Here is a 24,957-nt window from a genome sequence, read left to right as displayed (position 1 = left end):
TGATTGTTATTTCTTCTTGTTGAATTGCCCCTTTTATTAGTATGTAGTATGTAGTGGCCTTCTTTGTCTCTCATAACATCCTTGCATTTAAAGTCTATTTTATCTGAGGTTAATATTGCTACTCCTGATTTCTTTTGGCTGTAGCTTGCATGAAATAATTTTTTCCCTCCTTTCCCTTTCAATTTCTTTGCATCCCTGTGTCTAAGATGAGTCTCCTATATGCAACATATTGATGGTTCATTTTTTTAGATCCATTCTGCCAGTCTGCATCTTTTGATTGGGGAGTTTAATCCATTTACATTCAATGTTATTACTTTGAAGTCATTTCTTGAATCAGCCATCCTATCCTTTGGTTTATGTTTGTCAGATATGTTTTTTTCCCCTCCCTCTCTTAATGTCCTTTATTGTACCCATACCGAATCTCTTTAGTACTGAACCTTTCTCCAAGTCTCTCTGTCCTGTCTTTGTTTCTCTGTCTGTAGGGCTCCCTTTAGTATCTCCAGTAGGGCAGGTCTCTTGTTAGCAAATTCTCTCAGCATTTGTTTGTCTGTGAAAAATTTAAGCTCTCCCTCAAATTTGAAGGAGAGCTTTGCTGGATAAAGTATTCTTGGCTGGAAATTTTTCTCACTCAGAATTTTAAATATATCGTGCCACTGCCTTCTCGCCTCCATGGTGGCTGCTGAGTAGTCACTACTTAGTCTTATGCTGTTTCCTTTGTATGTGGTGAATTGCTTTTCTCTTGCTGCTTTCAGAACTTGCTCCTTCTCTTCTGTGTTTGACAGTGTGATCAGTATATGTCTCGGAGTGGGTTTATTTGGATTTATTCTATTTGGAGTTTGCTGAGCATTTATGATTTGTGTATTTATGTTGTTTAGAAGATTTGGGAAGTTTTCCCCAACAATTTCTTTGAATACTCTTCCTAGACCTTTACCCTTTTCTTCCCCTTCTGGGACACCAATGAGTCTTATATTTGGACGTTTCATATTATCTATCATATCCCTGAGGTCCATTTCGATTTTTTCAATTTTTTTCCCCATTCTTTCTTTTATGCTTTCATTTTCCATTCTGTCATCTTCCAGGTCACTGATTCGTTGTTCAACTTCCTCTAGTCTTGTACTATGAGTGTCCAGAATCTTTTTAATTTGGTCAACAGTTTCTTTAATTTCCATAAGATCATCCATTGTTTTATTTAGTCTTGCAATGTCTTCTTTATGCTCTTCTAGAGTCTTGATTTCCTTCATATCCCGTACTATGGTCTCATTGTTCATCTTTAGTTCTTTGAGTAGCTGCTCTAGGTGCTGTGTCTCTTCTGGTCTTTTGATTTGGGTGCTTGGGCTTGGGTTATCCATATCGTCTGGTTTTTTCATATGCTTTATAATTTTCTGTTGTTTTTGGCCTCGTGGCATTTGCTGAACTTGATAGGGTTCTTTTAGGGTTTGTAGACCTATTGAAGTCCTTATCTCTAATTTATCAGATCTACAGCTTCGTGGAGTACACTTTCTCTAACTAACCAGCAGGTGCCGTCCACGAGCCACCTGTTCTCCACAAGCCAGTTCTCCCCTGCTTAGCCTTTTTTTTGGTGAGTGGGGGAGTGAGTCTTGTGGGGCCCAATTGGTGTACCAAGCTTGCGTGTGTAGTTGGTGTTGCCTGCCCTGTATGTGGGGCGTGTTTCTGGGCAGTCGGGGAGGGGGGGTGGCCCTAACAATCAAATCTCCCTGATGATCCTAGAGTTTTAAAGCTGCTGCAATAGTCTAATCCTTCAGTTCTGTCCTGCCACAGTTTGTCTCTGCCACTGACCCACAAGTCTTTGGTATTGGCGTATGGCTCCTGAGACTTGCAAGTGGGCCCCTCTTCCAGGCCGTGCACCCCGGGTCCTCTGTTGAGGGATGACTGTGCTATGTCACAGGTGAGTGCCATACCCCCAGGGCAGTTCTGGGCTGCTGGGCTGTGTAGGGAGGCTCCCAGTCTGTTGAAATGATGGCTGAATGGGGCTTTGTTAATTCACACTGCTCCACCTTCCCAGCTCTGGGACAATCAGCTGAGGTTGCAGGGAAGGCTAATGTCCACGCCCAGTTTTGTGGTGTGTGCCTGTTATTTGAAGCACTTCCATCACACTGGGTTGTCTGGGGCAGCTCTGGGCTATGGGGCTGGCGATGGGCAGGAGTGTTTCCTGTCCACCAGGATGGTGGCTGTGAGCGGACACCCCCCTTTTCTTGGGAAGTTGTGGTGTTTAGTGAATTTTCTCAGCCACTGGATTATTGCCTTTTGTCTCAGAGCTCTCTTAGTTCTGCTCTTGACTTGATGTGCCCAAATTGCAGTTCTTTGAAGCTTTCTGTATTGGGCTTCTTAGAGTAATTGTTTTAGAAAAAGGAAAAAGCATTAAAAAAAAAAAAAAAAAAAAAAAAAGGGCCCTCCTCAGAGATCTAATGGGTTATTGAAATGCTAATAGACAAAGCAACCAGGGCCATTAAGGAAAGGTCCACAGGGCAGAGAGATCAGCTTTTCTTGGGGATTTGCATATGCGCCTCAAGGCCTGAGCTCCGCCCTTCCCCTTTCTGTGTTCACCAGAACTCCAAAAATCCTCTGCTTTTATTTTGGAGTTTTTCGTGTTATTTTTTTTTTTCTATGCCTGTCTCGTCTCTGCTGGGCTGGCAGCTCTCAGATTCTCTGGTGTCTGGTCTCAGTCTATCTATGGTTGGAGTTTGAATCAGTAGAATGAGTTTCCGAGAAGGGCTACCACTGCAGTTCTCCCTTCTCCTTCCCGGAGCTGGCAGCCCCTCCTCCCACAGGACTGAGCCTGGCAGGGAGGGGCGCGGGTCCCCTGGCCGCAAAAACTTACAGATTTCGCTGATCTCAGCAGTTTGACATTTTCATGAGTGTTGTATGAAGTATGCCCAAAGACAGATTGCTCTGTGGTGTCCAGTCCACGGAGTTCCTGGCTTTTTACCTACTTTACTGGAGGAGTAACTAAAACTTACAGCTCACCAGTCTGCCATCTTGCCCCGCCTCTTAATTGATTTTTATCGCATTCTTATGAGGTTGACAGAGTTGATGTTATCCTCAGTTTACAGATGAGGACACAACGTCTGAACTTGTTCCATTAGATTAGGAGTTCTTGGGGTTAGCAGGGATGATTTTATAGTCATTTGCATTACTGTAGCACCTAGCACAGTACTCAGCCTGTAATAATCATTTAATAAATACTTGACTAAATAAATAAGATTTAAAGAAATTAAGGGATTTACCCAAGTCAGTAAGTAGAGTCAGGACTATGGAGTTAGAATTTGTATTACTAAGGGTACAGATGGAGCTGGAGTAAGAAAGACCAAAATAAGTTACTTTGAATTAGAAAAAAATTGTTATGTAAGTTCACATATAAGCAATTCATACCTAATGCAGGGTAGGGTGTATCCAGAGACCAATACTTCCTCTATCTTATTGCTCAGCCTTTCTCAATACATGGCTTATGGACTAAATAGATGCTCCAGTTCCCACCAGCCTTTCTGCTTTCCAACCAGTTCAAAAGAGAAAGGGAGAAGGGAAGGACATACTGAATAAAATGGGAATCCCCTGCAAGGTTTTAGGGTACAGGAGTAGGTTAGAGGTTACATGGAAGCAAGAATGGAAACGAGGAAAGCAGTTAGGAGGCCATTGCTATAATTAATGAGAAAAACAATTAGAGGTAGTAAGAAGTCATCATATTCAGGATATAATTTCAAAAATAAATGCAGTGTGATTTCTTCATGAATTGGATCCGGTGTGTGAGAGAATGACTCCAAAGTTTTGGACCTGAACATCAGAGAGGATGTGAGTGCTACTGGCTGAGATGGGGAAGACCAGCTGCCTAGTTTTAGAGATGTCAAATTTGATATTTCTACAGGATATCCAAGTGGAGATGTCAAGTATAGAGTCAGGATAGAGATTTGGGCTGAAAATTTAAATTTTGTAGTAGCCAGCAAACAGATGACATTTAAAAGCCACAAGACTAGATAAGATCAACAAGGAAGTAAGTAGAAGATAGAGATCTAAGGATAGAACTGTGAAATACTCCTCTGTAAAGAGGGCAGAGAGAAGAGGAAGAACCAGCATGAGAGACTAAGAAGGAATTGCTAATGAAGTAAGAGGAAGAGTGGGAAAGTGTGGCATACTGGAAGCCAAGTGAAGAAAGTATTCCAAGGCCCTGCATGATCTGACTCCCTGTGAACCCTCTGACCTTATCTCTTGCTCCTCTCCCCTTCTCATCCTGCCCTTAACACCCTGTTTAAAACTGCATCCCCTCTCCCTTCACATCTAATTCTGTTTGTCCTGTTTTCTTTTTCTCCATAGTGCTTATCTCTTGTCTATTCTATTTAATTTATGTAATTCCCTTATCTCTCCTGTTTATTATCTGTCTCCTCCCCCCCACCCCTACAATGTAATGCCATGAAAACAGTTCTGCTTTGTTCATTCCTATGTTCTGAGCACCTGAAACAGTATCTAATGAAGATCTATAGATGTTAAAAACCTGAGTGCCTTTTTGGGGGGGTAATTTTTGTTTTTTACTTTACATTCACTTGATCATTTTTCTCTCTCTATTTTTCCCTCTTTCTCTTCTTATGTATACATACAAATGTATATACATATGATATGATTTGAACCACTTAAGTTGCAGACATAGTAACACTTTATCCCTAAAAACTTCAGTATATATTCCCTAGGAACAAAGACATTCTCTTACATAACCACAATACAATTACCAAAATCAGAAGATTAACATTGATTTAATACCATTATCTAATCTAAAGACTCTCTTCATATTTTGCCAGTTGCCTCAATAATGTCCTTTATAGCACAAAAAAGTTCTAGTCAAAGTGCAGTCCAGGATCACATGTGGCATTTTTGTATCTCTTTAGATTCCTTTACTATGGAACTGTTCCTTAGTGTGTTGTTGAATTTCACAGTCTTGACATCATTTTTTTTGATGCAAGAAGACCAGTATTAGTATTTTGAAGAATTTCTCTCAGTTTGGGTTTGTCTGGTGTTTCCTTATGATTATATTGGAGTTATGCAGTTTTTGGCAAGAATGCCACAAAAAACGTGTTATATCTTTCATAGGAAATCATATCAGGAGCCACATGATGTCAGTTTGTCCAATTACTGATGCTAACTTTGATCGTGTGGGATCAAGAGTGGGAGCTTGATCATGTAGTGAAGGAAGTCTGCCAAATTTCTCCACTGTATATTTCTTATTTTTCCCTTTTTAACTAGTAAATATTTGAGGTGGATACTTTGAGACTATGTAAATATGCTATTCATCATTAAACTTTCACACCTCATTTTATATCCACTGATGATTCTTGCCTGTGTCATTTATTTCTATGATGTTTGTCAAATGGTGATTTTCTAACTCCATCATTCCTTCTACATTTATTTATTGGCATTCTATTATAAGCAGGAGCTTTTCCTTCTGCATTTATATATTTGATCATTTATGTATATCAGGGTGGACTCATAGGTTCATTCTTATTCAATAGGTTATAATTCATTACTATCATTCCTTATTTGAGTGTTCAACTGGTCTCAGATTTAGTCAATGCAAGCCCTTGCCAGCCAGTTCCTGTGTATTTTTGACCTGTTCCCATCATTCTTTGTGTATTTTCTCACTTTCTGACTATCTATCAAGGTCCAGTCAGAAGACAGAAATCCACAGTGATTTCAACAGGAAAGTTTAATATAAAGACTGAGTAACTAGAAACAGGGGTTGGCTTCTAGGAAGTAAACAGAACTTTAAAGAATACAGAAGGAATAAATTTGACAGAGGGTCCACCCCTACCTACCACACATCACCCCCTAAGGATGAGATTCAGACTTCACTGAAAAGGATGTGACTGTGGCTTGCTGGGTGGCAGGCAAGTTTTCTGAAGTGTTGCAGCCAAGGCTGGTAAGCAGAAACCACTGCTGGGGTGCCAACAAAACTGCCAGGAAGCTGCCTGGACTGTGCTGTGCTGTTTAACTTGCTGGGAAGCCAGCTCTGGTGCCTGTGGAACTCATCAGGAAACTGCCCCCAGCAGGGCTACTATTGAAACTCACTAGGAATGAGCACCATTGGGTGTCCAGCACCCAATGGCCAAACACCACAAGAGCAATAAGCAAAAGAGGCACACCAGAACCAGGAAGAGAAGCCCCTCCTACAGGGTCCCTGCAGTACTCTCTATTGACAAAGCTTAACATCATACAAGCTGGCAAAAGAAAAATGTTTACAGGATCTAGGTCTAGTGTCTCAAACAGGAAAAGAAAGATGGATTTGGAGCTCAGAAGCAATAAATTGATAACTGGCACTCTGGCACAATTAGTTGTTCCAGGTTCATCTTATATTTTCCTTGCCTTAGCCATGGAATAAGCCATTTTTCCAAAGAGCCCTAGTTCCTTTTAGTGAAGAATGAATGGTATTTGGAAATCAAGTTTATTAGGAGCTAGGTGTGCTTGTTGCTAGGGGGATATCATTGCTTTTATGTTCTCTCAGCAGATAGTTTACCTATATTAATATATTTTTCTTTACTGGTGGTTGAATGTATTAAAGGCCATAACCTCATACTGATAACTCTAATTCTAATGTTTCCAGTTACATATTGTTTAATAACAACCATTTTATGTTGCTCATGTTTTTATATATTAGGAATTCTGGGAGGATTTAGCTGGATGGTTCTTGCCTGGGGTCTCCATGCAGTTGCAGTCGATTTTGTCTGGGGCTGCGGTCATCTGAAGTCTTGACTAGGCTGGATGTCCAAGATGTACTATTCACCAGCTGACAGTTGAAAATTGGCTGTTATCTGACGCTGTCAAGTGGAGCGCTACAAATGGCCTTCCCATGTAGCCTGGGTTTCTCATGGTGGCTAGGTTCTTAGAGTGTCGAGAGAGTGCACATTTCAAGAAGCCAAGGCAGAAAATGCAAGCAATCTTCTGATGTAGCTTCAAGTTGTGCAGTGTCACTTCCACTGCATACTGTCAGTTACTAGACGGTTATTAAAGCCAGCTTACATGGGAGGCTGGTCATGGGAGGAATGTCAGATAATTTGCAGTCATCTTTAATGTCTTCCCTCTGGCCACAAATTCTTTACATTTTCCTACATGCAAAATATATTCACTACTCCCTCCTGAACCCCAAAGACATTCCATTATGGCATCAGACTCAGGCCCATGGCCAGTTTTTCTTCTGAATCAAGCCCAGGTGCAAGCAGTGCTCCTTAAGTGCAATTTCACAAGCCCAGTTCCTCCCAATCTGAAGACCTGTGAACTAGAGACACTACATATAGTGGTGAAACAGAGATAGTATAACTAAACTATGCTCTCCTTCAAAAAGAAGGAAAATGGGAGGCCCAGCAACAGTTCTCAAATCCAGCCAGGCATATGAGGCCAGTTCCTTGATGAGGACCCAGTTCCGTTCCCTGGGAATGAGTCTTCCTGGCATTTGGTTCATCTTCTGAGTCATACTTCTTTTTCTTTATGAAATGGTCCATGTTTGCAGATGGGTATCTTTCTCAGCCTGCTTTCTGCCTAGGTCTCCACCAAGGGTCCAAACACCTGTTTTTATTTGTGACCATCTCTGCCTCTTGCTATCCAATCTGGTATAATTTCTATAAACATTTGGTTTGGGCCCATTTCTGTTCTTAGTTTTTGGTCTTCTTAATTTGGAGTAATTTATGAGAATCCTCGTTCAATAGTCCTCTCTTCTGTCAGTGCATTGAAGTATGGTTTCTTTAATGGATGACTTTTGGGGTGGGGGCAAGGAGGGATTGTATCCTTTGATTCTTTTTTTTAATTTCCTTTTATCCTACAGAACCCTAAGTTTTGCCCTCTTATTTCTTTTCCCCTCACTGTTCAACCTCTGGAGGGTACCTCTCCCCTTTTACCCATTCTTTCCCCCAGAAGCATTGTCTTTCCAAGACTTCCTCTTGGAGTCCCACATAAACTTGAAGTCTCTTCCTATAGAAAATGCTTTAATCTACCAAGATTCTTTTTTAGTATTTTTGCACTTGGGGTAGCCTTTCTCTCTCTGGAGGTGATTTTTAAGATTCTCTATTCTCTCTTTTTTCATTCATATATTTTTTTTCTCAATTCCACCTTGTTCTCCACAAATGCTTAGAGTGGGAACTCAAGAAATGGCTCTGCTGGAAATTGGTAGGTTTTTTTGTTTGTTTGATTTTAACTGCAAGTAATTTGAGGTTGATGGTATTCTCTGTATTTTAGTAATGCTAACATATGGATTTTGTGTGGTTTATTTGTTGTTCTTATTGATCTGTGTAGTTGACAGAGGATGTGTTGGGAGATACCTTTTACATGGCCACCTACTGGACCATACTTAAAAGCTTACCTAATTACATTTTAATCTCTTTTATATAATACTGTGTAATGTGCTTTATATGAAATTGCTAGAGAGTGCCTTTTTTTTCACTTTGACTTGGTTTCATGTGAATTTTTTCCTCTGTGATTTTTCTAAACATTTTATTATGAAAATTTTGTGACAGAAGTAGTACAAAATACTTCACTCCCATATACACAAAACCCAGCTGCAACACATACCAACATTTTATCTTTGATTTTTAGAAGAAAGGAAAAATCATTATTCAACAAATATTCATTGACGTCTACTCTGCTTCATGTTAGAAATACTTTCTTTGCTCATTGGGTTTCTTTTGAAGTTAAATGTTAATTTTAGGAGTTTCAATAAAAGTTTTCTTTTTAATACTGATAGGTTTTTTTAAAGATAGCATACTAAATTTTGAAGAATAAAATGCATATAATAGATAACATTTTCAGGAGCTAATTAAATTTTTGCAAAATTGTCTCAGATTTTATAGATTAAAAGTTAATTTTTAAATGACCAAGTTTTCAATAAAACATATCTGTTAAAGCTTTTATTTTTGTTATACTAAATGCAGTGATCAGCTAAAATGACTTCAACTAAATGCCCTAGCTTCATTTACTATAATTGCTTGTTCTTAAGTGCCCATTTTTCAATCTCATTATCAAATTAATATCTATATTGTTAATATGTAAGGATTCAGGTATCTAATAGTGGTGGTAAAAATGTTGGCAGTTCTCTACAATGCATATTTTTGCCTTGTGTCTTAATTTTTTTTATTGTAGATGTTGTTACATGAAAAAGCAGAGGCTTTGCAAGAAGAAGTAGAAGAGTTACTGCGATTGCCTTCTGATGTCCCTGATATTGTAGTCTCTCCCACTGAAAAAGCATGAAGCTATCTAATGATTTTTTTCAAATATGAATTATTTATTCTACGTTTTATTAAAGATCCCTATATCTTATAAATGAAAAAATACATATTTTAATTATATGTTAAAAACTACAGCTGATGTTTGAATATACTTTCAACCATAATTGCAGAAATCTTCCTGCTAGTATGCCATCTTTTTCAATACATATTATTTCTTTGCTTAGTGTCCACCACAAAATGAAATCTAACATCCTCAACGTATCTCTAGCCTACCTTTGTAGCTGTATCTTTCATTATTTTCTTACCCTCTTCCTACATCAAACTGGACCATTTGTAATTCCCCGAATTTTTGCTGTGGTTTCCAAATCATCCATTTACTAACTTATATATGCTATCCCAGTGCATGAAAATTATCTTTCAAATGTGCCATGTACTTTCCAAATGTCAACTAAAAATGCTCAAATTATTCCCAAGTTCATCCTCCTGCCCATACATGGGTGCTCTTTCTTTGCTATAAATATTGTGGGCCTCTATTTTAGTTTCCTAGGCTGCTGGAAGCAGATACCATGAAATGCATTGCATAAACAATGGGAATTTATTAGCTTACAGTTTGAGGCCAAGAAAATGTTCAAATCAAGTAATCATTAAGGCGATGCTTTTTTCCTAAAGACAGGCCGCTGGTGATCCTTGGCTCCTCTGTTACAAGGCAAGGCACATGGCAGGGTCTGCTGGTCTCTCCCTTCTCTTTTGGGTTTCATTGATTTCATCTTCGTGCTTCCCTGGCTTTCTCTATATATATATTCATTCTACTTATGAAGGACCCCAATAATAGGATTAAGACCCATCTTGAATGGGGTGGGTCACACCTTAACTGAAGTAGCCTTATCAAAAGATCCTACTTACAGAGGATTTACACCACAGGAATGGATTAGATTTAAGAATGTTTTTCTGGGATACGTACAGTCTGGAACCACCTTTCATTTATGTCCACATCTTCCTTTGTTACTAGTTTGTAATCTCCTCGAGGGCTGAGATCTTTTTTATTATATGCCACACAACAGGTAGTACACTTCACTGTACAAAGGAGAAATCTCTGTGAAGAATGAATATTACTCAAATTAGCAATTTGAAGATTCTCTTTAAATATAACTTAAATATGGCCTCTCCTCCCTCCCTTTTCAGGATTGTAGCTCAATATAGATGACCTGGTACAAGGGGAAAAAGGTGATAACTAGCAATATTTATGAGGTTACTGAACTGGTTTGGTTAACATTCTCACCTAAAAGACATCATTGGAAACTTTGCAAATAGATTCACAGCCTATAAGTTATTTGTGCCTTAAAATTTTAGACCCTTATAATACAGTAATCATTTACCTAGTGGTTTCTGTGTGCCAAGTAATGTTTTAAGTACTTTATGTGAATTACTCAATTCAGGTACAATTATTTATCCCCATTTTACATTGGGTAAACTGAGATGTAGAGAAATTAAAGTAACTTGCCCAAGGTTACATCCTAATTAGTTGCAGCAGGGATTTAAACCAGGCTGTCTCAGTCTAAAGTCCATGCACTTATACTATTATGCAATATTGCCTTGGTAAAATTTGTCCATTTTATCCCTTCCTAAGTTTTCCCTTCACTTGACCATGATGATATCCCCAGCAATACTTCCCGTCACTCTCTGCCTCCTTCCCCCCATCTCCCCACATTTCTTTATGTGAACAAAAGTGTGTGTAGTGGTTTGAATCTGTTATGTCCCCCAGAAAAGCCATGTTCTTTAATGCAATCTTGTAAGGGCAGACATTAGTCTTTTGGTTAGGGTGTGACCTCTTGATTGAATATTTCCATAGAAATTTCACCCTGCCCATTCAGGGTAGGTCTTGATTAGTTTACTAGAATCCTTTAAAGAGAGCTCACACAGAGAGCAGAGAGACAAAAGTGCCCCAGGAGATGCTAAGCCAAGACACACAAACTGAAAGAGCCAATAGACATGCTTAGAGATTGCTTGGAGATGTGGACAGAAGGACTTTTGGAGATGCTAAGCTAAGACATGAAGGCCAGAGTTTGCCCTGGAGAAGTTAAGAGAGGACCAGCAGACACCAGCCACATGCCTTCCCAGCTAACAAGTGTTCCAGATGCTATTGGCCTTTCCTCAGTGAAGGTATCCTCTTGTTGATTCCTTAGTTTGGACACTTTTATGGCCTTAGGATTGTAAATTTGTAACCAAATAAACTACCTTTATAAAAGCCAATCCATTTCTGGTATTTTGCATAACAGCAGCTTAGCAAACCGGAACAGTATGGCATCCTAATGACTTAGAATCGTGGGCTTCACATGTTCCATTTACTAACGCTAAAATGATTGTAAAAGAACAGTTGACTAGCCTGGTGGGTGCTTGGGCTTAGCCCCTGAGGTTTGCTCACAGTGGTCTATAGTCTGGTCTTCAGTATTTTCTAAATCTAGAAACCCCAGTTTTATTAGTTTGCCCAAGTAAGTAAGGCTCTAAGTGAGCCCTGATTCTTGCTAACCAAATTTGTAAGAAACTTATTTATAATCCCAAATTAATTTATTAATTTAAAATTGGAGTTAGGGGCTACCTTTATAGAGACTAGAATATCAGTATCTGCCATCCAGGATAAAATCCATTCCCACTTGTCAGTGTTTCTCCAGGTCAGTCTACCTGAAAGGTTGTATCAAGTGTAATGATGAACATTAGCCCTAAACAGTCCAAATGCAAAGAAACTGAAACAGTTTAGTTCTAGAAATTAGAAAAATAGATCAATAGGAACAGAATGGGGAGTAGAAACAGACCCAGACACATTTGGGAAACATGGTTTTTCAGTTTCAAGTGATAGAAACTCAAGTATTTCTGTCTTCAGCAAATACAGATATTCGGTACTCACATTCTCAAACCACAGGCAACTCCTTAGGGCAACTAGAACCAGAGATGGTTAACAATATCAGGACTTGCCACCTCTTCTTTGTTAAACAACTCCAGACTTAACATCCTTAACAGCTTTTCAAGTGCAAAGCAAAAATAGCTCTCTGCTGCCAATTCCAGTTAGAAAAATCCCTGGGAAGGACTGTAAGTGATCTAACTTAGGTCCATTGCCCACCCCTTGCCCAGGGTGTAAAGTTTTGTTTTCTTTTGCTTTTCAGAAAAAGACAAGTGGTGGTAGGCAGAGAAGACAATTGCTAGAACAGGTAACACTTCAAGTCACTGTGAAAAAGATGGATAATTCAGTGAATCAGTGAATAGAGTTGAAGTGAATGTCTACCTCACCATTTAGAAAAATATTAAGCTGTGTTTTCACGTATCTCCTTAAACAAATTAAATTTTAAATAGACCAAAGATTTGCATGTGGAATTTTTTAGTGGTGTTAGCTAATTGCACTGATAATTAAGATGAATGTGTACTTGCAGTTCCTTCATATTAGGCTTCAAAATGTTAGAACAACTTTCAGCAATTCCAGTGTACTGTCTGATTTTTCTTTTTTTTTTAAGCCATGAGCCAGCTTGCCTATTTCTAGGATGCTTAACTTCTCCAAGGTGTTTGTAATGTCTCATCTTCTTTTGCTTTGCACTGTAAGTTTAAACAACTGCAATGAAAAAAAGGCTTTATTGATGCACACCAAAGTTAAGGTCAAGTTTTAGCCTTTTCAGTCCTAGCCACCATCTCAACAAATATCCACACTGATATTTTTTCAAGGACTAATGAAAGGCAATCCTTGGCTTTATGCTTCCATTTGCCTCCATTTCCTTGCCACACAAGAATCACTGCACCTTTTAAACTCTACCCATTGTGTCAAAAAATACACCAAGGATACATAAGCCTTTTCTTTGACAATTTCCAGTCATTTGTACTTATGTTGACAAGTGTATATTTTCTTTTTGTTACTGTCAAGGATAAATAATAATGATAATTGTATTAGGGTTCTCTAGGGAAAGAAAACCAACAAGAGATATCTGTAAATATAAGATTTTGTAATAGTGTCTCATTCAATTATGGGGATACAAGTCCAAATTCTGTAAGGCAGGATGCATGAGTCCAAATTCCGTAGGTCAGGCAGTGAACTGGCAACTCCGATGAAGGTGTTCAGTGAACTCCTCAGGAAGTGCTTCGCTGGCTAGCCAAAGAAGAAATGAAGATCCTCTCTCTTTCTCCTTTAAAAGTTTTCAACTGATTGGATTAAATCCAGCTCATTGAGTTCTCTCATTGCGGAATACACACCCTTCATTGATGTAATTAGTCACAGGTGCAGTCAATTAATGATTTAATAAACCAGCCTCCTGGTTTACTAACCAGCCACAAATGTCCTTGCAGTAACAGGCCAGGGCTTGCTTGAGAAGACACCTAGAAACCATCATCTGGCCAGGTGGACACATGAACCTAACTATCACAGTCCACTTCTTGTCAACTTGGCAGGTATACACATCACCTTAAACCATACCTTATCTCTAAGTAGAGCACAATTACAGACATATTTTGCCTAACAGTACTCAGCTGTCCTGCGTACAACTGGACAGAATAGGGTGCAAGTCCTTTGGTGACATTGATTCTTAAACTTGATTTCCTTTAACTTAAATAATACCCATAACAAAACAAGAAGGAAATATTCATGCCATCATGGTCCTCGTTTCTGCAACTGGTCACATAGTTGTAGTTCATATTTATCGCTACCTTCTTCCACTATCCATTCCATGTTCCCTTTACCCTCAGCAAGCACTTCAGCTGGCTGTGATTCTTTGCCTGGTGGGGTGATCCAGACCTTCATTCCTGAAGTTTCTTGGCCATTGGCAGTTCTGCCTTGATTGGGTTGTTGCAGTTTTCCATTGACTTTAATCACAGGGCAGGTAGTACTAAGAGACACCCTAGGGGATCTCCTGTATTCCAGGAAAACTCTTCTTTACCTCCATTGTGTAGTTGTAGTGCTTTTTCCCTTGATAAGATCAATCACCCCAGCCAGTACAGTAATCCCCTTCCTTGCCTGTTGATTCAGAGGCATGAGAAGCCCGAAGTGGCCGGATGGCAGTCTTAACTTCCAGTTCAATGGAATTGTTTCCTGGTGGATGCACTCCTCCCTTTGGAACTAAGACTTGTAGACCAGCAGAGCTTAAGGTTGCAGGGACAGGAAACAAAAATTTTCCTAGTGGGTCATTAGGAGTGGTACTGGTGCCACTCCTATTTCCACCCCTTGATTCCTGGACCTGTGAATCTTCACTATGGGAGAAATATCCCCATAGAGTGGATGCTGATTCAGAGCATACACAGCCTCCTGGAGAACACTGCCCCAGTCCTGCAAGGTATTGCCATCTACAGTTGGCACTATAATTGAGTCTTCAACAGGCCATTCCACCATTCTATCAACCCAGCTGCCTCTGGATGATGGGGAACATGGTAAGACCCGAGAATTCCATGAGCATGTGCCCATTCCCTCACTTCATTTTCTGTGAAGTGGGTTCCTTGGTCAGAAGCAATGCTGTTTGGAATAACATGACGATGTATAAGACAGTCTATAAGACCATGGATGGTAGTTTTGGCAGAAGCATTGTGTGCAGGGAAGGCAAACCCATATCCAGAGTATGTGTCTATTCCAGTGAGAACAAATTGCTGCACCTTCCATTAAGGAAGTGGTCCAATGTAATCGATCTGCCACCAGGTAGCAAGCTGATCACCTCGGGGAATGGTGCCATATCGGGGACTGAGTGTGAGTCTCTGCTGCTGGCAGATTGGGCACTCAGCAGTGGCTGTGGCCAAGTCATCCTTGGTGAGTGGAAGCCCATGTTGCTGAGTCCATGAATAACCTCTATCCCTACCACAATGACCACTTTGTTCATGAGCCCATTGGGCAATGACAGGAGTGGCTGGGAAAGAGGCTGACGGGTATTCACTGAATGGATCATCTTATCCAATCTTCCTCTTGAAGTCACCTTCTGGGGAGCATTCACAGGGGATACAAATATCTTCATGTATTTTACCTGCTCAGAAAGGTCTATCCACATACCTCTTCCCTAGACTTCTTTGTCACCAATTTTCCAATCCTGTTCCTTCCAAGTCCCTGACCATCCAGCCAATCCATCAGCAACAGCCCATGAATCAGTATACAAACACACCTCTGGCCAGTTCTCCTTCCAAGCAAAATGAACAACCAGGTGCACTACTTGAGGTTCCACCCACTGGGAGGATTTCTCCTCACCACTGTCCTTCAGGGACATCCCAGAAAGAGGCTGCATTGCTGCAGCTGTTCACTTTCAGGTGGTGCCTGCAAATCATGCAGAACCATCTGTAAACCAGGCCTGAGTTTTCTCTTCCTCAGTCAACTGATTGTAAGAAACTCCCCAAGATGCCATGGCTGTGGGCTGGGAAAGAGAAGGTAAGGTATAAGGACTGGGAGCCATGGACATTTGGTCCAATTCCCCATGTGCCTTCAGAACCTGCTTGAGCTCTATCTCATATATACCATTTCCATTTTATTTATATGGAGTGCTGCTGTGCACGCCCAACTTTATGCTTGGTGGGTCAGACAACACCCAGCTCATGATAGGTAACTCAGGTCTCATGCTAACTTGGTGGCCCATGGTTAAGCATTCTGTCTCTACTAAGGCGCAGTAGCAGGCAAAAGCTGTTTCTCAAATGGAGACTAGTTATCTGCAGAGGATGGTAAGGCTTTACTCCAAAATCCTATGGGCCTGCATTGTGATTCTCCTATAGGAGACTGCCAAAGGCTCCAAACAGCATTGCTATCTATCTGCCACTGACACTTCCAGCACCATTGGACCAGCTGGATCATATGGTCCAAATGGCAGAGCAGCTTGCACAACAGCCTGGACCTGTTACAGAGCCTCATCTGTTCCAGTCCCACTCAAAACTAGAAGCTTTTCTACTCACTTGGTAAATAGGCTGGAGTACCACACCCAAATGAGGAATATGTTGTCTCCAAAATCCAAAGAGGCCAACTAGGCATTGTAACTTTTTTGGTTGTAGGAGGGACCAGATGTAATAGCTTATCCTTCACCTTAGAAGGGATATCTTGACATGCCCCACATCATTGAACACCTAGAAATTTTACTGAGGTGGAAGGCCCTGTATTTTTGTTGGATTTATATCCCATCCTCTGACACGCAAATACCTTACCAACAAGTCTAGAGTAGTTGCTACTTCATGCTCACTGGGTCCAATCAACATGATATCATCAACATAATGGACCAGTGTGATGTCTTATGGAAAGGAGAAATGATCAAGATCCCTGCAGACAACATTATGACATAGGGTTGGATAGTGGATATACCCCTGAGGTAGCACAGTGAATGTATATTGCTGGCCTTGCCAGCTGAATGCAAATTGTTTCTTGTGGTCCTTCCTAACAGCTATTGAGAAGAAAGCATTTGCCAGCTCAATAGCTGCATACCAGATACCAGGGGATGTATTGATTTGCTCAAGCAATGATACCACATCTAGAAAAGCAGCTGCAATTGGAGTCACCACCTGGTTAAGCTTATGATAATCCACTGTCATTCTCCAGACCTGTCTGTTTTCTGCAGAGGCCAAATAGAAGAGTTGAATGGGGATGTGGTGGGAATCACCACCCCTGCATCCTTCAAGTCCTTAAGAGTGGCACTAATCTCTGCAATCCCTCCAGGAATCTGATATTGCTTCTGGTTTACTATTTTGCTAAGCAGGGGCAGTTCTAGTGGCTTACACTTGGCCTTTCCTACCATAGCCCTCAGTCCACAAGTCAGGGAACCAATGTGAGGATTCTGCCAGTTGCTGAATATGTCTGTTCCAATTATGCATTCCAGAATTGGAGAAATAACCACGGAATGGGTCCAGGGACCCACTGGGCCCACTGTGAAATGGACCTGAGCTAAAACTCCATCAATCACCTGACCTCCATAAGCCCCAACTCTGGTGGAACAGATGATGTTTTGAGTCTCCTGGATTTAATGTCACTTCTGAACCAATGACTAATAATCCCCAAAATATCTGATCATTTCCTTTTCCCCAATGAACAGTTACCCTGGTAAAAGGACATAGGTCCTCCTGGGGAAGGCTGGCAGGAAGACTAACAGTATAAATTTTGGGCAGTGTAACAGAGTCCTTCCCCAAGTGTACCCAGCTTTCCCCTCATTCAAGGGACTCTGGATCTGTAAACTGTCTCAAGTCTGGGAATTGATTAAGGGGCCATGACTCTATGTTTCTGTAATTCAAGGTAGACTTTTGCTCGCTTGACCTGGAGTTATGCTGCTTATACAGAGCAAACAAGAATTTAGTAGACTGCCTATCTATTTTACTTCTAGGTTCTCCATGATCCATAAGTCTCTGTGAGTCAGATTATTTTGACTGCTGCTTGAGCCTGTTTTCATTATGGTTGCCAGGCCCACCTTGTCTTTGGCGAGTAACTGCTGTCGTGTGGCTTCTGCCAACTCATGATCCAATTATTCCTATTGTGTTCAAGTATTCCAGCTCAGTAACAGCAGTTCCCACAGTAATATCTGACCTACAGAGATGGGTGACTACAGAGCTCTTCAGGGATGACTGAGATATTCTCAAATTTATTCCTCACAGTCCTTGTAAAAGGTGTGTCTTCTGGACATTCCAGGGGTGTGTGAGCAGGTCTTCCATGATAAATCCACTCTAACACTCCAATCTCTCTAGGCCCTTGAATCCCCTCCTGTACATTATACCTGGACAGTTCTGGCATTTCGACTGCAGGTAATGTCAGCCACCTTTTGAGCCCTGTTTCAGCCAACTACCCAAACTATTAATTCCCTTTCTAACCCCTCAAGCTACAACATTGAATGCAGAATCTCTGCTTAGTGGGCCCATATCAATAAATTCAGACTGATCCAACTTGATATTCCTTCCACCATTGTCCCACACCCTTAATATCCATTCCCACACATATTCCCCTGATTTCTGTCTATATAAATTCAAAAACTCATGCAGTTCTTTTGGAGTATAGTGTACTTCCCCATGGGTCACACTTTGTACCTCACCTTTCAGGGCCTGTTGGGACTTTAGTTATAGGTCTTGAAGCAAAAACCAGTGGTGGGGGTGGGTCATGAAAAGTCATTTACCTAAGGACATTCTGTTACAATTTCATTTGGTGAAACAGGATTAATCTCACCAGAGGAGTGAGAGCTGCTTCCTTGGGGAGGTGATTATAGGTTTAGCAGGCACTGAATGGTTAACTTATAGATGGAGGTTGGATGTCAGGCTCCCCAGGGCATACTGGAGGTTGGGAAGCTGTTTCCTCAAAGCAGGCTGGAGGTTGGGTTGCTCTCTCCTCAGGGAAGATTTGAGGTGAGTAGGGGTTCTGCCTCCTCAGGGCAGACCATTGCAGGTATATCTAGCAAAGACTCAGCCAAATCCAGGGTTCCAATGTCCTCACTGCCATTATTATCAATCCACATGTCCCCATCCCAGGTTTTGGGATCCCATTCTTTTCCAGTCAGTGCCTTTTCTTTAACAGCAGACACCCTGTGAGGTCGAGATTTTAGTTTATGTTGTAAATCTGCTACTCACACAGTGAGACTCTGAGTCTGGTTTTCAGAAATCTCAAGTCTGTGGCCACAGGAAATAAGATTTTCTTTCAGGGCACACATAGAAACTTTTACGTCTGTCATACGGTGCTTAAGTTTCAAGTTTGAAGTCATTAGCTCATCCCTTTCTCTTATAACTTTATCCAGCAAATTTAAGAGCAACCAGCTAACATCATTATTCCTCTTAACTCCACAAAACTCTGTTAAGGTATCAAAAACACTGTCACCCGAGCCTTGCTTCATACAAGAGTATGATCAGGAGAATCAAATGGTGATATTTTGTGTATCTATTGCCAACTCATGCCATGGACAGTTAGTGCCATCTCGATTATTGGAAATGGAGTCATTAGTGCCTTAGAATATAATCAGAGAAGAAAACGAATTGTAAAAGCCCATTTAAGATTCTGTTTCTCAAGAACCACTCCCTGTACCAAGCTGTATTAGTTAGGGTCCTCTAGGGAAACAGAACCAACAAGAGATATCTGTAAACAGAAGATTTTATAAAAGTGTCTCACTCCAGTCCAAATTCCATAGGGCAGGATGCAGAAGTCCAAATGCTGTAGGGCAGGCAGTGAACTGGCAACTAGATAAAGGTGTTCAGTGAACTCCTCAGGAAACACTTTGCTGGCTAGTTGAAGAAGAAATGAAGGTCCTCTCTATCTCCATTAAAGTCTTCAACTGATTGGATTAAATCTAGCTGATTGAATTCTCTCATTGCAGAAGACACATCCTTCATTGATGTAATCAGTCACAGGTGCAGTCAATTGACTGATGATTTGATAAACCAGCCCCCTGGTTTATTAACCAGCCACAAATGTCCTTGCATAATGTTTAGGCAAGTGCTTGCTTGACCAGTAGGCCTTTCTCACTCTTCTGGTTGTGCTAAATAGCTATTCAATGAACAGAAGAATTGACATCTAAGGAAACAATTAATAGATCAAGGTTTTAGAGTTGTGCTAAATAGCTAAATAGCTAAAATAGGTTTTAGAGTTGTGCTAAATAGCAATTCAATGAACAGAAGAATTGACATCTAAGGAAACAATAGATCAAGGTTTTAGAGTAAGCATAATTAATATTTTAAGAGGCATGGTAGATAAAAGACAAAATAAATGTTTAGAAATTAATATTTTGATCAAAATGAAAAAAACTCAATAGATGGTTGAATAGCAGCAATAGTCAGAGATGGAAAACTAATTAGTGAATTTCAAGTTTGAATTGAAGAATTCCTCCAAGATGTATAAGTAAAGAACAAAATAATTGCAAACCATGAATGAAAAAAATGAAAGGCATGGAGAGATCAGAGTAATGGTCATACCAGAGGGAGAGAATCAAGAGTCTGATTGGGAGAAAAATAAGTAAATACTTGATAAAATTTCCCTGGACCTGATTGAAGATAAACAGATGGAGAAGACCTACCAAATCCTGTTGATCAATTTTTCACATTGTAGTGAAAAATCAGAACATTCAGGATAAAACTTCTAGATCAGAAAAAGTGAAAACATTTCATCCAAAAGAATAAGAAATATATTATCTACCTGTTGGCTGTGCTGAAAGACAATAGAGCCATATTTTCAGAGTTGTGAGAAAATGATCCTAGCAATCTATGCCCATCCTAATGGAAAGCTAGACACATTTTGAAACTGCAAGGTCTTAGAAACCCTCTCTGAAAGGATGTCTAATGTATAATACCAGCAAATTTTAAAAATGAGTTCCAAAGAAACATAGGCTATAAAAAATACAGGTGAACATAAAGACAGGAAAGCAGATAGACCTAAATAGTTGTGGGTTGTAAATTGGGGAGGGCAGAATCTGAAAAATTCTGGAATAACCTCAGTAAAGTTGGTAAAAGGGAGGGTGGGATAAAGGAAGGAGTAAAAGTGTGCTAAGGTTTTAATTTTGTTTGGGATGAGATAGAGATATTGATTAGGTGTTAGATTATCACAACTTCAAATATGTAATTAAAAATCAAAATTAAATACTTGTAGATATGAAATATGTAATTTCCATATTGCTAGAAGAAAAATGAAATAAAAAATCAAAGAAGTCAGGAAAGAAAAATATTACAAAAAAACTCAACAGAAAACAAATAAGATGGGAGTAATAAATCCAAACATATCAGAAATAACAAATGTTAATAAGTTAGATTTCTCCACTAAATTCTCAGTCTGGATTTTTACAACTCTACATGCAGCCATAAACTGTCTATAAGCAATATATCTAAAATAAGATGATGGAAGGTTGAAAATAAAAGTCAGTGCACACATAGAAACTTTTACGTCTGTCATACGGTAAATACTTAAGGAAAACAAAAGCAAGTAGATACTTAAGGAAAACAAAAGCAAGTTGTGATGGTTAGGTTCATGTGTCAACTTGGCCAGGGATGGTGTCCAGGTGTCTGTTCAAGCACTGGCCTGACCATTACTGCAGGGACATTTGTGGCTGGTTAATAAACCAGAAAACTGATTTATTAAATCATCAGTCAATTGACTGCACCTGTGACTGATTACATCAATGAAGGGCATGTATTCCTCAATGAGAGAATCCAATCAGCTGGATTTAATCCAATCCGCTGAAGGCTTTTAAGGGAGAAAGAGAGAGGACCTTCACTTCTTTTTGGCTAGCCAGAGTCACCTGAGGAGTTCATCAAACACCTTCATTGGAGTCGCCAGTTCACTGCCTGCCTTATGAAATTTGGATTCATGCATCCCCGCAGTTTGCATGAGACGCTTTTATAAAATCTTCTATTTGCAGATATCTCTTGTTGGTTCTATTTCCATAGAGAACCCTAACTAATACACAAGTGTAGCAATATTAATATCAGAGAAAGCACAGTTGTAAATGAAAAATGAGGGTCAAAGGGAAGCATTTCATTGATGAAAAAAGAAAGTACCATCTATCATATGTGTAAACATTTTTGCACTTAATACAGTTTCGAAATACATAAGGCAGGGACTTTGGCTTCTGACTAAGGGGAAGTGTCTTAATTTCCTCCTGCTAAGACAAATACCACCCAATAGGTTGGCTTAAATAGGAATTTATTGACTCATGGCTTTGAGGCTAAGAAATGTCTAAAATTAAGAGTTTAGCAAGGCAATACTTTCTCTCCAAAGTCTGAGATGTTCTGGTGCTAACTGCCTGTGATCCTTGGTCCTTCACTTTCTCCCAGAGAAAGGATCTCTGGCTGCCGGATTTCCTTGGGTCCTTGTCTTTTCTGTCACATGGCAAAATGCACATGGCAATGTCCTCTCCTCTCTCTTTTGGGTTCCATTTTCTTCCAGCTTCATCTCCACATGGCTTTCTCTTCATAAAGCCCCTAGCAATAGGATTAAGGTTCAGTCTCATTCTGTTGGGCCACACCTTAAGTAAAAATAGCATCTTCAACAAGTCCTATTTACAATGGGTTCATTTCCACCAGAATGGACTAAGATTAAGAACATGTTTTTTCTGGGGTACATAATTCAACCTACCATAGGGAGTATCAGGACTCTCCCACCTTAACAAGTAGAAAAACACAAAAGTATATAAACAATGGTTCTCAGACATTGTAGCAGGGAACTGTGATCCCTGAGAGAAGGGAAACAAACAAGATAAATCCTATGATTGCAATAGTTCACTCTCTGGAGGTAGTTTCTAGACTGCAACAAAAGACAGAAGGCAGAGAACTCCAGAAGTTTCACTAAATAGAGGAGATAGAGATCAGAATTCTCAGAAGCCAAATTGGCTACTGGTTGTGGGGCAGAATTCCAGAGAGGGAGGGGCTGCCCCAGGAGAGAGCTATGCAAATATGCAGAGGGGATCCCTCAAGTCTCTGGCTGAGTTTTAAATTTATTGAGGCTTGTTTTATGGCCCAGAATATGGTCTATTCTGGAGAAAGTTCTGTGAACACTAGAGAAGAATGTGTATTCTGGTGATTTGGGATATAATGTTCTATAAATGTCTGTTAAATCCAATTCATTTGTCAGATTGTTTAGGTTTTCAGTTTCCTTTGTGGTCTTCTGTCTGGTTGATCTATCTATAGGAGAGAGTGATGTGTTGAAGTCTCCCACAATTATTGTGGAAACATCAATTGCTTCCTTTAGTTTTGCCATTGTTTGTCTCATGTATTTTGTGGCACCTTGATTGGGTACATAAACATTTATGATTGTTATTTCTTCTTGTTGAATTGCCCCTTTTATTAGTAAGTAGTGGCCTTCTTTGTCTCTCATAGCATCCTTGCATTTAAAGTCTATTTTATCTGAGATTAATGTCGCTACTCCTGCTTTCTTTTGGCTATAGCTTTCATGAAATATTCTTTCCATCCTTTTACTTTCAATTTCTTTGTGTTCCTGTGTCTAAGATGAGTCTCTTGTGTGCAACATATTGATGATTCATATTTTTTGATCCATTCTGCCAATCTTTATCTTTTAATTGGGGAGTTTAATCCATTTACATTCAATGTTATTACTGTGGAGGCATTTCTTGAATCAGCCATCTTATCCTTTGGTTTATGTTTGTCAGATATATTTTTTCCCTCTTTCTCTTAATGTCCTTTAATGTCCCCTTACTGAATCTCTTTAGTACTGAACCTTTCTCCATATCTCTCTCTCCTTTCTTTGTTTCTCTGTTGGTAGGGCTCTCTTTAGTATCTCAAGTAGGGCAGGTCTCTTGTTAGCAAATTCTCTCAGCATTTGTTTGCCTGTGAAAAATTTAAGCTCTCCCTCAAATTTGAAGGAGAGCTTTGCTAGGTAAAGAATTCTTAGTTGGTAATTTTTCTCTCTCAGAGTTTTAAATATGTCATGCCACTGCCTTCTTGCCTCCATGGTGGCTGCTTAGTCTTATGCTGTTTCCTTTGTATGTGGTGAATTGCTTTTCTCTTGTTGCTTTCAGAACTTGCTCCTTCTCTTCCACATTTGACAGTGTGATCAGAATATGTCTCAGAGTGGGTTTATTTGGATTTATTCTATTTGGAGTTTGCTGGGCATTTATGATTTGTGTATTTATGGTGTTTAGAAGATTTGGGAAGTTTTCCCCAACAATTTCTTTGAATACTCTTCCTAGACCTTTACCCTTCTCTTCCCCTTCTGGAACACCAGAAGGAGTTCTTAACACTGGAGTCTTATATTTGGATGTTTTATTTTATCTATCATATCCCTGAGGTCCATTTTGATTTTTTTGATTTTTCCCCCATTCTTTCATTCTTTCATTTTCTGTTCTGTCATCCTCCAGGTCACTGATTCACTGTTCAGCTTCCTCTAGTCTTGTACTATGAGTATCCAGAATCTTTTTAATTTGGTCAACAGTTTCTTTTATTTCCATAAGATCATCTATTCTTTTTATTTACTCTTGCAATTTCTTCTTTATGCTCTTCTAGTGTCTTCTTCATGTCCTTTATATCCTGTGCGATACTCTTCTTCATGTCCTTTATATCCTGTACCATGCTCTCATTGTTCGTCTTTAGTTCTTTGATTAATTGCTCCAAGTACTGTGTCTCCTCTGATCTTCTAATTTGGGTGTTTGGGCTTGGGTTGTCAATATCATCTGTTTTTTTCATATGCTTTAAAATTTTCCATTGTTTTTGGCCTCTTGGCATTTGCTTACCTTGATAGGGTTCATTTAGGATACGTAGACTGATTCAAACCCTTATCTCTAAATTGTCAGATCTACAGCTTCGTGGAGTACACTTTCTCTAACTAACCAGCAGGTGGCATCTGTGAGCCACCTATTCCCCCCAAGCCAGTTCTCCCCACCCCCCTTTGTCTTTGTAGTAAGTGGGAGTGTGAGTCTTGTGGGGTCCAATTGGTGCACCAAGCTTGCGTGTGTAGTTGGTGTTGCCCACCCTGCATATGGGGCATGTGTCTGAGTGGTTAAAGAGGGAGGGTGGCTTTAATAATCAAATCTCCCAGGTGTTCCTAGAGATTTAAAGCTGTTGCAATAGTCTAATCCTTCAGTTCAGTTTTGCCACAGATTGTCTCTGCTACTGACCCACAAGTCCTTAGTATTGGCATATGGTCCCTGGGACTTGCAATTGGGTCCCTCTTCCAAGCTGTGCACTCCCAGGTCCTCTGCTGAGGGATGACTGTGCTATGTCACAGGGGAGTGCCATCCCCCAAGGGAGGTTCTGGGCCGCAGGGCTGTGTAGGGGTGTTCCCAATCTGCTGAAAGGATGGCTGAATGGGGCATGTTAATTTCCCCCTTTTCACACAGCTCCACCTTCCCAGCTCTGA

The 24,957-nt window shown here is 40.1% G+C and overlaps 1 protein-coding gene across 6 annotated transcripts in view; it reads left to right on the top strand.

Moving 5' to 3' along the window:
* The window catches only part of HELQ (helicase, POLQ like), a 111,485-nt gene that overhangs the window by 71,562 nt on the left and 14,966 nt on the right, over positions 1 to 24,957 (top strand). For 3 of the 6 annotated variants that reach the window (XM_037830136.1, XM_037830141.1, XM_037830143.1), the window contains one exon: positions 9,127 to 9,990. The exons of 2 other annotated variants lie outside the window; for them this stretch is intronic. In XM_037830136.1, coding sequence (XP_037686064.1) covers positions 9,127 to 9,234 — 108 coding nt within the window. In that variant the 3' untranslated portion in view covers positions 9,235 to 9,990. Of the gene's footprint in view, positions 1 to 5,094; positions 5,266 to 9,126; positions 9,991 to 24,957 lie in introns of those variants that run through there. One more of the 6 variants, XM_037830140.1, reaches the window with a different exon arrangement.

This window comes from Choloepus didactylus, chromosome 3 (assembly GCF_015220235.1).
Source record: "Choloepus didactylus isolate mChoDid1 chromosome 3, mChoDid1.pri, whole genome shotgun sequence".
Classification (NCBI taxonomy): Eukaryota; Metazoa; Chordata; class Mammalia; order Pilosa; family Megalonychidae; genus Choloepus; species Choloepus didactylus.
The sequence above is the reverse complement of the archived record's forward strand: the minus strand, read 5'-3'. Positions and strand labels throughout refer to the sequence as shown.